The 13,173-nt window shown below is 32.5% G+C and overlaps 2 protein-coding genes and 1 long non-coding RNA gene across 4 annotated transcripts; 2 read left to right on the top strand and 1 right to left on the bottom strand.

Moving 5' to 3' along the window:
- Positions 1 to 2,210: 2,210 nt before the first annotated feature.
- On the top strand, positions 2,211 to 7,835 carry LOC120082524 (protease HtpX homolog). The gene is made up of 9 exons (XM_039037729.1): positions 2,211 to 2,534; positions 3,830 to 3,887; positions 4,562 to 4,629; positions 4,785 to 4,964; positions 5,359 to 5,455; positions 5,770 to 5,879; positions 6,016 to 6,149; positions 6,225 to 6,412; positions 7,509 to 7,835. Exons 1-8 carry the CDS (start codon positions 2,313 to 2,315, stop codon positions 6,358 to 6,360), a joined length of 1,005 nt encoding a protein of 334 aa, XP_038893657.1. The 5' UTR covers positions 2,211 to 2,312; the 3' UTR covers positions 6,361 to 6,412; positions 7,509 to 7,835.
- On the bottom strand, positions 7,713 to 10,245 carry LOC120082514. The gene is made up of 3 exons (XM_039037720.1): positions 9,843 to 10,245; positions 9,220 to 9,738; positions 7,713 to 8,523 (listed from the first exon to the last, which is right to left on the bottom strand). The coding sequence occupies exons 1-3, from the start codon at positions 10,210 to 10,212 to the stop codon at positions 7,943 to 7,945; spliced, it is 1,470 nt and encodes a 489-aa protein (XP_038893648.1). The 5' UTR covers positions 10,213 to 10,245; the 3' UTR covers positions 7,713 to 7,942.
- Positions 8,349 to 10,191, top strand: LOC120082532. Of its 2 annotated transcripts, XR_005483207.1 has the most exons (4): positions 8,349 to 8,487; positions 8,730 to 9,096; positions 9,274 to 9,524; positions 9,698 to 10,191. It is a non-coding gene; the product is annotated as an uncharacterized LOC120082532 (long non-coding RNA). The 2 variants fall into 2 exon arrangements; XR_005483206.1 differs by lacking the exon at positions 8,349 to 8,487 and having other exon boundaries at positions 8,521 to 9,096.
- Positions 10,246 to 13,173: the final 2,928 nt, after the last annotated feature.

Here is a 13,173-nt window from a genome sequence, read left to right as displayed (position 1 = left end):
CGTCTTATATTTGGTTTGAGGGGGGGGGGGGGAACAAAAAGAAGTTACTAATGAAAGATGAAGAGATTTGGACATTGAATTGTTGTTTTTAGTTTTTAGTTTTTATAATTTGAAGTTCGGCTTAAATTTGAAGAAAACTCGGTGCATTTAGATGGCTGAACTGATTATTATGGTTAGTGATTAATAGTCATAATAGTTGAAAATGCCTACGGGAGTCCCACACATAGGGTGGGCAAGAATGACTCTTGATTTAGATTTATTTGTGCAATATTACTAATGATTGATTCATTGACATTCAAGTTTCAATTGAATATTTTTTATAGTTAGGATTAATAAGGTATTTTCTCTGCTTACGAGTAAAATAAACAATGGTAAGGAACGTGAAAATCAGAAAAAAGAGAAGAATGCATCTGTGGTGGATGATCTACAAACCGATTTGCCGAGGACTCTAAGAGGCCAAATCATGAGTAATTGAGTTACACTTGTACATGACAACGAGAAAGTCATAAATTTATCTATAATTCAATATGTTACGGAGGGAAGCAACAAAAGTTTGAATCTAATCAGCGTATCTATCTTTTCATGTTGAGAGATTTCATGTGATGGGAAATATGCTTCAGCCAAGAGAGAAAAGACGTTAGCTTCAAAAATTGATAAGGAGTTAGACCAACGAAGGAGAGAATAGAGTTTTATACGAAGAAAATGAAGCTAAACAAGTTCAAACTAATTCAAATGAAGCTCATGCCGACAATCAATGGAAGGTTACTCAAAGTCCACCCAATCAAGAAAGATTAAATGCTTGCTTCCTAACTAAGTTTCAATCTTATGACGAAGAAATACTATCTTTGGAGCTCCAAAAGTCATTTGGACACTGAAGAGATAATGAATATTCATTCACATATTTAATGTCATTTGTATCTATTTATTTCATGTATTTACATTTATTGAAGGTTCATGTATAAACTTGGTTGGGGCTAAATTTTAAACAATATAGGGTGAAAGATTGTATCCTTTCATAGTGTCTTTTCAATTAGTATAAATATCGATGTATTTTTGTTATTTGAAGATAGAATTGAAATTTGAATGGATTTATCATAGAGTTTAATCTCTCAAATTTTTATGCTTTCTTTGTATTCTTGTGTTTAGAATTCATATTTTAGAACTTTCAATCTAAATTTGATCTATTAGATTGTGAAAAGTTTGTGATCCTAAAATTAAGAACAAATTTTTCTTTCTTCTTGATCTTTGATCATCTTTCCAAGCCAAATGTATTTAGCTTTCTTGGAGTTATTTATCAATTCATTAATAAGGATCATTCTTATTATTGCCGTAGGGGTTCACTTAAGAGGAGTTCTCAAACGTAATCGATGCAGCTTACTTATCATTTGCCTTCATAAAAAGCGATGATAGCCAACATAGTTTCAACACTAGAACTACTAACAATAACTCCAAAACCCATGTCCGCATCGACAAAAGCCGCCCATTTACCTTGAAGGGATCCAAAGGAGGAGGTGAGGATTCAAATATTAGAATATTTAATCACTTTAAGTCATATTTGATTTATACAAATAAAATCTCATACAATTAAGCCGCGTCAAATAATATTTTCTTTTAAGTATTCATGCCAACATAAGTACAATTTTAGGGTCAAGATACCAAAATCATCTCCACTCATATGTTCAAATAATCAACTAACATAATTCAAATTATAAACATATGTATTCTCGAATCTTATTCTTTGTTTGAGATTCATATATATTTTTTTAAAATTTTCATAGAGATTATTAGGGTTGGTAGACAATCTGAAAACATAAATTTGAAAACAAGCGATTCAGTGAAAAAGGATTCAATGAAAACAAAGTTGTATTTCATGTTTTCATGTATGTGTTTGGTAGCAAATTCATAAATTAAATTCTTTATTTAAACAAAATTTCAAAATGTGATGAAAATATATTTAGTTATTTACTAATTAGGTAGAATATAAACTATTACTAATTAATTTTTGAACTTGTTTTATATTAAAAATTTTGTAATATCATTTAATATATAATATATTAACAGTATAATTGTTATTGTTTTTATCATAATAAGAAGCTGTTAGATTTTAGATGAGGGAGGTGGGTTTAAAGGTTGATGGGCGATCAACGGTCAAAGGAAAACGAAATGGCGCCAAATGTTCACCATAAGTACGGTCAGTGGCCGTAAATCCAAAACGTAACCCCAAAACAAAATATCATCAGCCTCTTTTCATGCCCCAATCAAACCACTAATCTCCATTTCCCTCTCTAACCTCTTCCTATCTCTCTGCTTCCATGGCTTCAATTCCCTATTCTTCCCTCTGCCTCACCACAAATCCTGTTCCTACCCGAATCGGATCTCCATCCTCCCACAGATTCAATTTCACTACCCTCCGAATCGGATTCCGAATCCAATCGCCGGTCACTACGAGAATTAGGTCTTCCGTTTGCAGAGCTGCCTCCCTCGCCTTCCGAGACCTTGATGCCGACGATTTCCGTCATCCTCTCGATAAGCAGGTTCAAAGTTCTTCTCGTTTCTTTAACTGGCTCTATGAATACATCTTTTTTGAGATTGATGAAGTTTCTTGTTTGCTATGGAAATGAATTTCTTTTAACTGTGCCTCTGACTGATATGAGACAGGTTAGTTTTGGGTCATGTGTTAGATTCAACTTTAAATTTGGTTTTCAAAATAAGTTTTTAAAATTCTTTTCGAACTTCTTTTTTTTCTTTTTTTTCTTTTTTAATATTCCCTTTTCTTCCTTTCTCTCATTTCTCTCTCTAAATTTCCCTCCCTCTCTTCTTCCTTTTGTCAACTTTCTCTAGATCCCTTCTCTATATTTCATCTCCAGTAATGATATCACTCGGTTCCTTGTATTTGGTCTATGATGATGGCAACCGCGACAAGAAGCAGAATTTTTTTTAATTCTTCTGGCAATGCGGGATGATTCATGGCAACGAATGGAGCTTTTCTAGGTGCCAAACGAACCACATGCAGAGAGAAAGTGACTAAAAACTAAAGCAAGGATCAGAGCTAGAACAAGAACAAAACGAGATAACGAAAATAGAGCAGGAAAGTGAGCTAGAACTAGAATTAGAATGAGGAAAAAAAAAAAAAAAAAAAATCCGAAAAAAGGCTTGATGACCTAGCAAAAGGTTTGAATACTTTGTTTTGAAAAAGCCAGTCAAATTACATTTAAAAAAAAATTTAAGGTCATCTGTACAAAGAACCAATTAGTTTTTCTTCATATTTGTTGGGTGTGTTCCGAGAATTTATTTACAATGTTTGTTCTCTGATATTGATAATGGAAGTTTATTCTAATTCTGATACTGATTTGAAAGGTACTTTTGGTTTTCGAGGCTTGATGCGTAAGATATGAAATATAAAAATGAGAAGATACTGACATTGTAGGAATTCAAGCTTGGACCTATTGTTGTGATACCATTTATACTGCATTAGACCAAGAAGTTTAAGCTTTTGATTTAGACTAAGTGAATTAATCTTTTCAATTCGTTATTTCACTCCAAAAGAATTCCTCATAACCATTAACGGAGTCTTCTCTCTTTCTGATTTTGACTCAACATTTAATACATATTATATTCAAGTCTCTAGAAAAACAAAAGGATTGTAAAATTGTCTAATAAAAAAGAATTCTATTTCCTACAAAATTTGAAATTAAACTCAATGGTGTACTCTACGATGTTAGATGATAGAAGTAACTTATGTCGATATCCTTCTTTTTAATTAAAAAAAATAATTATGTTAGTAGTCAGATACTTTGTTGCTTAAGTCAAGCATTGTTCTTTCATGCAGAACACAATGATATTGCGGGCAATTCCAGGGTTGAGCGAGCTGGGGAAGGTTTTATTGGGTAAGACTGAGAACTGAAGAACTTCGGAATGATTATTGAGCATCCAGTTGATTTGGACATACCTATCAGAAACAATTTTCTGCTTTTTCTTTTGAGTATCCATAATTTATTGTTGGGACATGACTGAGTTGTTAGTTGTTACAAGTTGAATTAATCTTGTGAACCTGTTCCAGTTAATGAACTTACAAAAGAGCTTTAAGAAATCTGATCTGCCATCAGGTTGGTGACGTTTTCATCAAGATGATTAAATCATTAAAGACGGTATATCAACCTTTCTACAGAAACATATTATATGTATATGGTCACGTGAGCATAAATTATTTTCTTTTTATATATGTGAGTGTTTGAGCTAGCTAGCACACACCTCAACGATTTTCAAGAGAAACCTGCCTATCCTACTACATTTTATTACTAAGAAAGCGCATAGGATATTAAATTCTAGGTAGTTGTTGACCAACATGACTTGAATCCGTTTTCTCTAAGTCCTTTACAATTTACATTGGTCTTATTATCCACTATGCCAACTTATATGGGTTATACGAGCTGATCTTATTTATTTTTTTTGATATAGTATATATTTCAAATAGTTTCTTCCATACTGGTTTGCTGCTCTTTGGCTACATAGTGCTATTATTTTTTTCCTGTTTAATGGTACTGTTGTTTCATCATTGCAGGAACCGTGACTGAGCAAGTCATGCTTCTTGAGAACATAGGAACATCAATTCTTGTTTCTAAAAATCAGGTTTTTCAACCCTAAAAATCCATCCAACAATAGTACTTTTTGTAATATGGAAAATTGGATGATGAGCATTTGTTGTTCCTTATTATGTGAACGTGATGGGATTGAGCCTGGGGATTTTACTACTAGTGTTTAGCAAATGTTTCTTCCTTTTTCAGCTTTCAGATCTTCATCAATTGATGATTGAGGCTGCCAAAGTACTGAATGTTGAGGCTCCAGATCTATATGTCCGTCAAAATCCTGTTCCAAACGCTTATACTTTAGCCATAAATGGTAAAAAGCCGTTTATTGTTGTTCATACTGGCCTTGTGGAGCTTCTTACACAAAAAGAATTGCAGGTCAGCAGTTATCTTATGCTGTGATCTCATCAATAGCATCCATGCTAACCAGAATTATACATATCTGATGCAGTCTAAGTTTAGCCTCTCAAGTTACTGATTCAATTTGTATCTTCAACTTTTGTAATACCAAAAAAAAAAAAAAATAAAAAAAAATAAAAATAAAAAGAATAAAAAAACAAAGAAACAAAGGAACAAAAAACATAAAACAAAACGGAAAACAGAAAATGCTTAGCCCATACATCATTGATCAAATACATGGCCAAACCATAATGTGGAACTCACGTATATTGTTATTTATTATTTCATTTTTGCATGTTTGTTGTCCATCATTTTGTTTCTTATTGATGCTATGTGTCGCATGCCGTAATTTTCTATCACTTGAAATATTCAGGCTGTTTTGGCTCATGAATTGGGTCATCTAAAATGTGATCATGGTGTGTGGCTTACATTTGCGAATATTCTTACCCTGGGAGCTTACACTGTACCTGGTAAGCATTTAAATCACGGTTTGATTAGTATAATATAATTATTGGGGCTATTTGTTGATTGGTCCTTTTGGAGAATGAAAGAGCACTAACTATTAAGCATTAATGCAATTGTGCAACATTCTAATTCTAGAACAAGTCACTGTTCGTGTGCACACAAAAATTTTAGCATGAAAGTAAGTAATTTTGCTTCATGTTAATTCACGGCAAACATTATGATGTGATATTTAAACGGAAAAATAAAACCCAGGGATTTGTAGGCTCAGGGTAAAAGTATTTAAAAAACATGCCTAAATTTCATTTATTATGTTTTATAGGGCTTGGTGGATTTTTAGCTCAGAACTTAGAAGAACAGTTATTTCGTTGGCTTCGAGCAGCAGAGCTAACTTGTGATCGTGCTGCCCTTCTTGTTGCACAGGATTCTAAAGTACAGAATTTATTTAACTAGAAACCTCATATTCCTTCTGAATCTCTCTCTCTCTCCCCCTCCTTATCTGTAGATGAATTTTATTTTTGAAACTTCTTTTCTCATCTATTTTATTACTCATTTGCTCCAACAAGAGGTGGTCATCTCTGTTCTGATGAAATTAGCTGGGGGCTGTCCATCTATGGCCGATCAACTGAATGTGGACGCCTTTTTGGAGCAAGCTCGCTCATATGACAAAGCTTCTTCAAGCCCCATAGGATGGTATATAAGGTGAATAATTTGTGAAGCGTATAAAATATAAAGTTATTTCAGTCTATGTTCTTATCTAGCTGATTGTGTTTGCAGAAATGCTCAAACAAGACAACTCTCACATCCTCTACCTGTTTTACGAGCACGTGAGATTGATGATTGGTCAAAAAGTCAAGAATATAAAAATCTTTTGAAACGTGGAACAAAGATCAATTATGTTGAAACAGCATAGCTGCCTTGCGTACATAATCAGAAATATTGACAGTTACAGTACCTTTTATATGGTAAGTGATTCTGAGTTTCTTTTTATCCTTTTGTCCAGTGGCTGTGATGTCGATTACCTTAAACATTAATAGGATTACATTACTATGACTTATATTCTTCACATATGTTTTTTTATCTTAGTCTACGTTACCATGACCTTTATAAACTTAAACATCAATATGATCGCATAACTATGAAAATCAAATGTGATCAATAATAGGTCATCTGTTACAGTAGTAGTGTTTTGTTTGTGGAATGATGGAATCCTTATATCACATTCTATCGTGGAACTGGAAGCATGTTAATTTTCTGATTTTGTATTATATACTTGATCCTTCCTGTACATTATCTTGTCCAAGGCTAAAAGATGTGAAAAATGGCGCATGACAGAATGAACTGCTGTTTAGAGTATACTACTTTGGAATTTAGGATGGTATCGTTTGTTAGGTACATGGGAGGATATTTTTCACTATGCTGCCATCATCTTGCTAAAATGTTAAAACAATTTTTACGGTATCCATGGTTAAATTACAAGATTAGTCCTTAAACTTTTAGTTTTGTGTCTGTTTGAGGCTTGTACTTTAAAAAGTGTATAATAGGTCCCCAAAATTTTGAATTATGTTTTCAATATCCTTCAAATTAAAAAAATGTTTATTAGGTCATTGGATTTTTTATTTTGTGTTGAATAAGTCTTTGAATTTCATATTTAAAATTCAGTCTAGTTAGATAAAAAAATTGAAAGTTTAGGTTCCATTAGACACAAAATTGAAAGTTGAAGGATGGATCTATTAAACATAAAATTGGAAGTTGAAGGACTTATTAGATATATTTTAAGTCCAAGGACTAGTTAGACATACAAATGAAAGTTCAAAAACCTACTAGACACTGTTTTAAGTCTAGTGATGTCCTACATGGAAACTTAAAAGTTCAGGGACTAAACTTGTAATTTAACCGTATCCATTTTATTAGTTGGTTTAATACATCTGGTGAAGTTACAGATTTCCTTGATGGAATCATCATTTTCTAGTCCTCGCAATTGTATGGTACTGTAAGCATTTCTATCATCTCTATCTGATACGCTTAGCATTGTGTTTCGTTATTTTGCATCATTTACAGGTCATCAAAAGGCCAATACAATGGACAGTGTATGAATAGCGCTCCACCATTGACGATTATGTTCCAAACTTCCTAATTGGAGGCTTCTTAGATATTCGTGTCATATGTACAACAAAGTTCAGTGTTATCGTGACACGAAGCAGCATTTTCAGAATTTACATCGACACAGAGGTGGTATATAAATATTCATTGCTTCCAGTTCGGTAGCAAATTATACTCAATCTTAGATAAGAATTTACAACAATGTAAATGTACTGTACTGTAACAATTACTGTGGCTCCTTTTTATCTCCACAAATAAATAAAGTATACTTCGTTTGAGACAAAATACAATGTTTGCTGGTTTTTATTCTGAATTTTCCTCAAAGAAGAAAGGTACAGCAATAATACAGGTTTCCTAACTTGTCAAAATGTTGAAATTCCTCGACACTGCCCTCAGAGAAAACAGATGATTATAATCAAACACAGAAGAATCACACTCTTCCACGGCACAGAAATTCTGAGCCCGTGAGAAACACTCAAAATGACATCATCTATGACTGGACCACAGAGGTCTCCATCTTTTGTTTGGGATGTAGTGTAGCTAAGGAATGTGATTGTATTAACATCAGGAGCTGCTGCATTGAATGTCATGGAGAATTTTACAGCTGAACCTGTTCCATTACTCTCCAGTGTGAAATTCCGAGATGTAGATCCAGCTTGAACACCAACAAGAAATGTAGCTTTGCACGAATCATTGGCATCACCCAGTGTGAAATTCAAGGTATAAGAAGAACCTGCCTGGAGTTTCGGTGCTGCTTGAACTCCAGATGAAACTCCTGATACCAACTCTACAGCAGCATTGCCTTGTGGTACAAAGAAGTGTTTTGAATTTATGTATCTGACTTTCCCCAGGATTGCCCACTGTATTAGTGGTGAAAAGAAAGGAGTAGGAGCTGAATCCAGCAGAACTCCTCCCTCTGAGCTCTCAAGAAAATCTGGTCCGTATTCAAATCTTCCATTGACTACTAAGTTGTCTGCGCCAATCAAGAGCACCAAATATATCTTAAGTGAAAGCTTTTTGAGATTTACAATATTATTTTCGAGTTTTCGTTTTATAAGGATTACCAGAAAGCTTGTGTTGATATTAGCTGACCTTGTTACTCAAATTAAGTTTTTCTAACACTTTGCTTTTTTTGTATTATTTTGTTATTCTCTTCCTCTCACCCATCTTTCTCTCTAGAACCAATGATGGAAGATGGTGAGCAAGACCAAGGAGTGAGATCAAGAAGAGAGAGTGAGAGGAAGAATCCAGCCGCGAAGGGGAAAGAGTTGCAGAAGGGAAAAAAAATCAAAGAAGCGAAAGGAAGGAGCGATATGTGATAGGAAGAAATGAGATCCATGTTCGCCGCTCAGTCCATAGAGCATGTTTGTGGGTTGAATCGGTAATTTCACAATGCGCTTGCTGAAGACCAAATTTGATTTCAAGCAGTGGGTCAAATTTCATTTGTTCTCTTGGAAATGGACATCCATACGAAAATCCCAACGACTTGGTTAGAAATCGCCACCAGAAAAGCAGGGAGAGCGAGAGCACTAGTTTACTGATACAGGTTAGAAAAAATTATTTTGAGAAACTAGCTCTCATTGAGCTAGTGCGATATTTTTAGATGTGTCAGGCAAAATATTGATGGTTTTTGAGCACATTATGAGGATCTTAGAAATCATGTACTTACCACTGTCTGGCATCACTATACCCATTGTCTTGATATGAAGCGAGTCAATTGCAGGCCAACAGGTTGGTGTGGAATCGTTTGCTTGGCTTAGAATTTCAAGGTTTACAGGCTCTTCATCTCCCCAGCTGCCCAGATAAACGCCATGGACCTCCCATGGCTCCTTTCCATAATGCTGGCTAAAGCTAAACACCGAATCAGTATCCGGTGCAGAGATCTGTAATGGAGCTGTAACCGAACAGTTCTGACCACCTGGTGCAAACGCAAAGGTCAGCAAGTAACTCAAAAAATCCACATCGGCTTTGAAGGTCTGGTTGATTTTTCCATCTTCACCCAATAATATGGCATGTCCTTTGTCTGGCAACGAAATGTTTTTTATTTGGTCAACTGTTATGTACTCAACCGCCCCCTGAAATGTCCATCCTGGAATTGTGTTGTTTTTGTTCAGTGTTACTGATGTTTTGTTTGAATTCTTCGGCAGGTTTGACGGCGGAGATTCGAAATCTGCATTCTTCAGAAGTTCTGAAAATGAACAGAGACAATGTAAGAGAAGGAGATAAAATGGGGTTTTCTTCTTATTATTTTTTTCAGTTTCTGAAATTGTTAAAGCAGTGGCTGAGCTTTACCTCTGGATGTTACTCCGGTGGAAACAAGGAGGAGGAGGAGAATTTCCAGCAGTCGCGTTGATTGGTTGGAGGAAGAAGGGAGCCAGAATGCCATTGTCACGTGGAGAAATGGGTAGACTTTGACTTGGAGTTTGCAAGACAAGCAGGTACAGCTAGCTAGTTGAGTGGGTTTTATCATTAAGTAATGTGTCGTGGACAACCCAGAATATACTTCTAAAGAGGGAGCGTTTGATCGACTAAGTGAGGTTAATAAGTATGAGGTTAATATAGTTAATATATCGAAGTTAATAAGTTTTTGTTTGGAGTTTAGTATAAGGATAGAAGAAGAAGTTCTTTTGGTAAAAAAAAATAAAAATAAAAATAGAAACATTTAATAAATAAATGAAAGTAGCATATGGTCAAATGTTAAAGAAAAGATAACATTGCTACAATATTAGAAAATTTTCTGAGATGGACATTAATGAATTTGAAAGTACGACCAATCATGTGGTTTCCACTTGGCCTTGGCCATCCAATTGCCAGAAGATTCTAAGGGATGAGAACTGAAAGGAAACTTCCTTCCGCATAACATAAAATAATCATCGAGACTAATGTGATTTTTATTTTTGTTTCGAATTGGTCGGAGGCTCTTGACTTTGAAAAATCATACAGAGAGTTATCTGCACCCACAAATGATATAAGTACTAATGTTGCTTTAGCTTTACTCACATCGATAACACATTTCTATGTGGGTCTTAGCAAAAAAAAAAAAAGGATTAAGTTTTGAATTCTCTCCTTTCAAATTATATTAAAAAAATTAATTCGGTAGTATTTCTTTAGTTGTACATAAGATTTTATTAGCTATAATTTTTTTTTGGATAGTAATAAATGTAACCATTAAATTTAAAGTACTAATAGATATAACACAATGAAAAAAAAGATTACAAGCAAAACTTTTAGATTCGACTCCCAGTATCTATCATTTCGTTAGTAGGAGTTTATCGAGAATATATTTGATTAATTTTGAAATTCTTTAAAAATATAACTTATACACATTTTCAATTATCATTTCATTTTTTTTTGTGCAAGTACATATTAACTTCAAATATTGTTCCGTTTCTTTTATAAGAAGTTTGTAAATCGTCGTACTTGTTTGGTAGAAATTTCTTATAATGATGTATTTGATTCCAATAGTATTTTTACTTTTCTTCATAATAATTTATATATTAATTCAATATAATTTACATTTATATAATATTTTTGTCTTTAATAAATTAATATTTTATTATCATGCATTCTGTTTAGATTAATTCTACATGTTATTTTGTAATACATATTAGTTTAAATTGTTTAAAATTTTATCTACAACATCACTAATAACTAAAATTTCATAAAATTTAAATATTAATTATTAAATATCCATGATTTCCATTATAATCTTTAAACAAAGATAAACATCATAATAATACTAAAAGAAAAACATTTCACAATATATTAATATGTATGTAATTTGGGGTGGATTGAGTCAGAAAAAAGTTATTGAACCTGAGGCCCAAATGACAAATTTGAAATTTTTTAGAGGAATTGGAGCAAATGACAAGAATTTCGTTTTGAAAAATAGCAAAATCAGTCAATAATAAGATGTATGGTAACTCATGTGACATGCACATGACCACAAATTTTTAAATACATGATTTGCCTTTGTCTGGTTTGTAGTTGTTACTGATGAAACTACAAATAATGGTAAGTATATAATCATAAACAAGGTTGAGTGTTGTATAGAGGGTAATTGCTTATTTTAATTGCCATTTCCCTCATGTAGTTAATGTAATTTACATATTTTATTATTAATTTAGGTTCTATTTAACTACTTTTCGAATCAATCTCATTTTAATTAAATATCCAGATTTTTCTATCAAATTTTCTATTTTAAATTTTCATAAATTATCAAATTTCATTTTAACTAATCAAAATTTAAATTTATTCTAACCTCTGAATTGTTTTTCATAATTTTATACATATTCTTAATAAATTAGTTGGATCTTTCTCATATTTAAATTTTTTTATATTATTAGATGTTTATATTATTTTGACATTTTGGAAAAAAAAAAATATCCATCACTATCATAAAAAAAATATCCATCACTTTTGTTATTCACATAAAGTGTTTATTTTCTTATGGTTTTTTTCACAAGGTATTGTTTTTGCTATGACTTTATAACGGATTAGATTTCTCTTTTCCTCTTTTCATTGATTTATTGATTTTCCTCTTTTCCTCTACATTTGTTCTTGTATGACGATTCAATCTTCTTTTATTTTATTATTATAATCAACTTTCTTTGTTTTTCGGCCAAAGAAGATGAAAACTTGTTCATCAGAGAGAATAAGAATTAGACACTACAATAAATTGGAACATCCACGGTTGCAGGGAATGTTGGAGAATTGCAATTATGATTTTTGTGTGGTAGTTGACTATTTTCTGATGTAGTATAGATATAAATTTAAACATATTTCCAGTTTGTCCTTAATGGGCTCTGAAAATTAATGATTCATGTTTCCAAATTTAAATGATATATTCTTCTAATTTTTCTCCAACAATATTTATTTGAATCTATCTTTTGTTATCAGATTCTGTTTTTTTTTTTAATGATTTGTTTATACATTTTGTTATTATATTAATTTTTTGTGTGTATATTATTACTCTTTATATACCTATTTATTATTTCGATAAGATTTGTTTTATATTGTTTCATTTTTTTAATAAAAAACCTAACCCTTATTTCCAAAGTTTCAATATATTTATAATTTTTGTGAAATTAAGCACTTTCTTCCCTACATGTTTAAAAATATATATTTTTTTTAAAAAAATCATAATTCTACTTTACCTCCCTCTTATCCTATCCTTTTATTTCTATATTTTCTATTTCTCATTTGCAACAAGCTTGTAGCCATAACATTTCCACAAACTCTCCCAGCATACCCTCATCACCACAGTTGCATCTTGGGTCACCTTCTTTAGAATCTTCCATTCTTTTTTTTTCTCACCGTCACCCTCTCTGCTACATTTTGGTTTGCAGTCAAATCTTCTTTTGCTCATTATCGACTTGTTCTCTAAGTAGCCGTATGCCACCAGTGGTGAGCATCAAACCACATATACACCATCGCCAATTGTTTCTCAGTGAGGTCCATATTGGCGAGTTTTTAGATTTTCAAACCCTTTCTAAGATTTTGACAATGCTATGTTTTTTTTTTTTTTTTTTTTTGCTTTTAGAAGTTTAGGTAGAGTGTATTCGCAGTTTTTGAGTTGTTTTTTGAAGCATTGTTTTTTTATACTCAATTTGTTAGTCTTTGG

This window comes from Benincasa hispida, chromosome 1, assembly GCF_009727055.1.
Source record: "Benincasa hispida cultivar B227 chromosome 1, ASM972705v1, whole genome shotgun sequence".
Taxonomy (NCBI): Eukaryota; Viridiplantae; Streptophyta; class Magnoliopsida; order Cucurbitales; family Cucurbitaceae; genus Benincasa; species Benincasa hispida.
Note: the sequence above shows the minus strand (reverse complement) of the source record. Positions and strands in the feature narration are given on the sequence as shown.

Excerpts from the sequence above, each read along its gene's own strand:
- LOC120082514 (XM_039037720.1), bottom strand. The coding sequence starts at position 10,212 with ATGTTTCTATTTTTATTTTTATTTTTTTTTACCAAAAGAACTTCTTCT. Across the intron at positions 9,739-9,842 it reads CACCGGAGTAACATCCAGAG|AACTTCTGAAGAATGCAGAT; the intron begins GTAAAGCTCAGC and ends GTTCATTTTCAG. Across the intron at positions 8,524-9,219 it reads TATAGTGATGCCAGACAGTG|ACAACTTAGTAGTCAATGGA; the intron begins GTAAGTACATGA and ends TGATTGGCGCAG.
- LOC120082524 (XM_039037729.1), top strand. The coding sequence starts at position 2,313 with ATGGCTTCAATTCCCTATTCTTCCCTCTGCCTCACCACAAATCCTGTT. Across the intron at positions 3,888-4,561 it reads GCTGGGGAAGGTTTTATTGG|GAACCGTGACTGAGCAAGTC; the intron begins GTAAGACTGAGA and ends TCATCATTGCAG. Across the intron at positions 4,630-4,784 it reads TTCTTGTTTCTAAAAATCAG|CTTTCAGATCTTCATCAATT; the intron begins GTTTTTCAACCC and ends TTCCTTTTTCAG.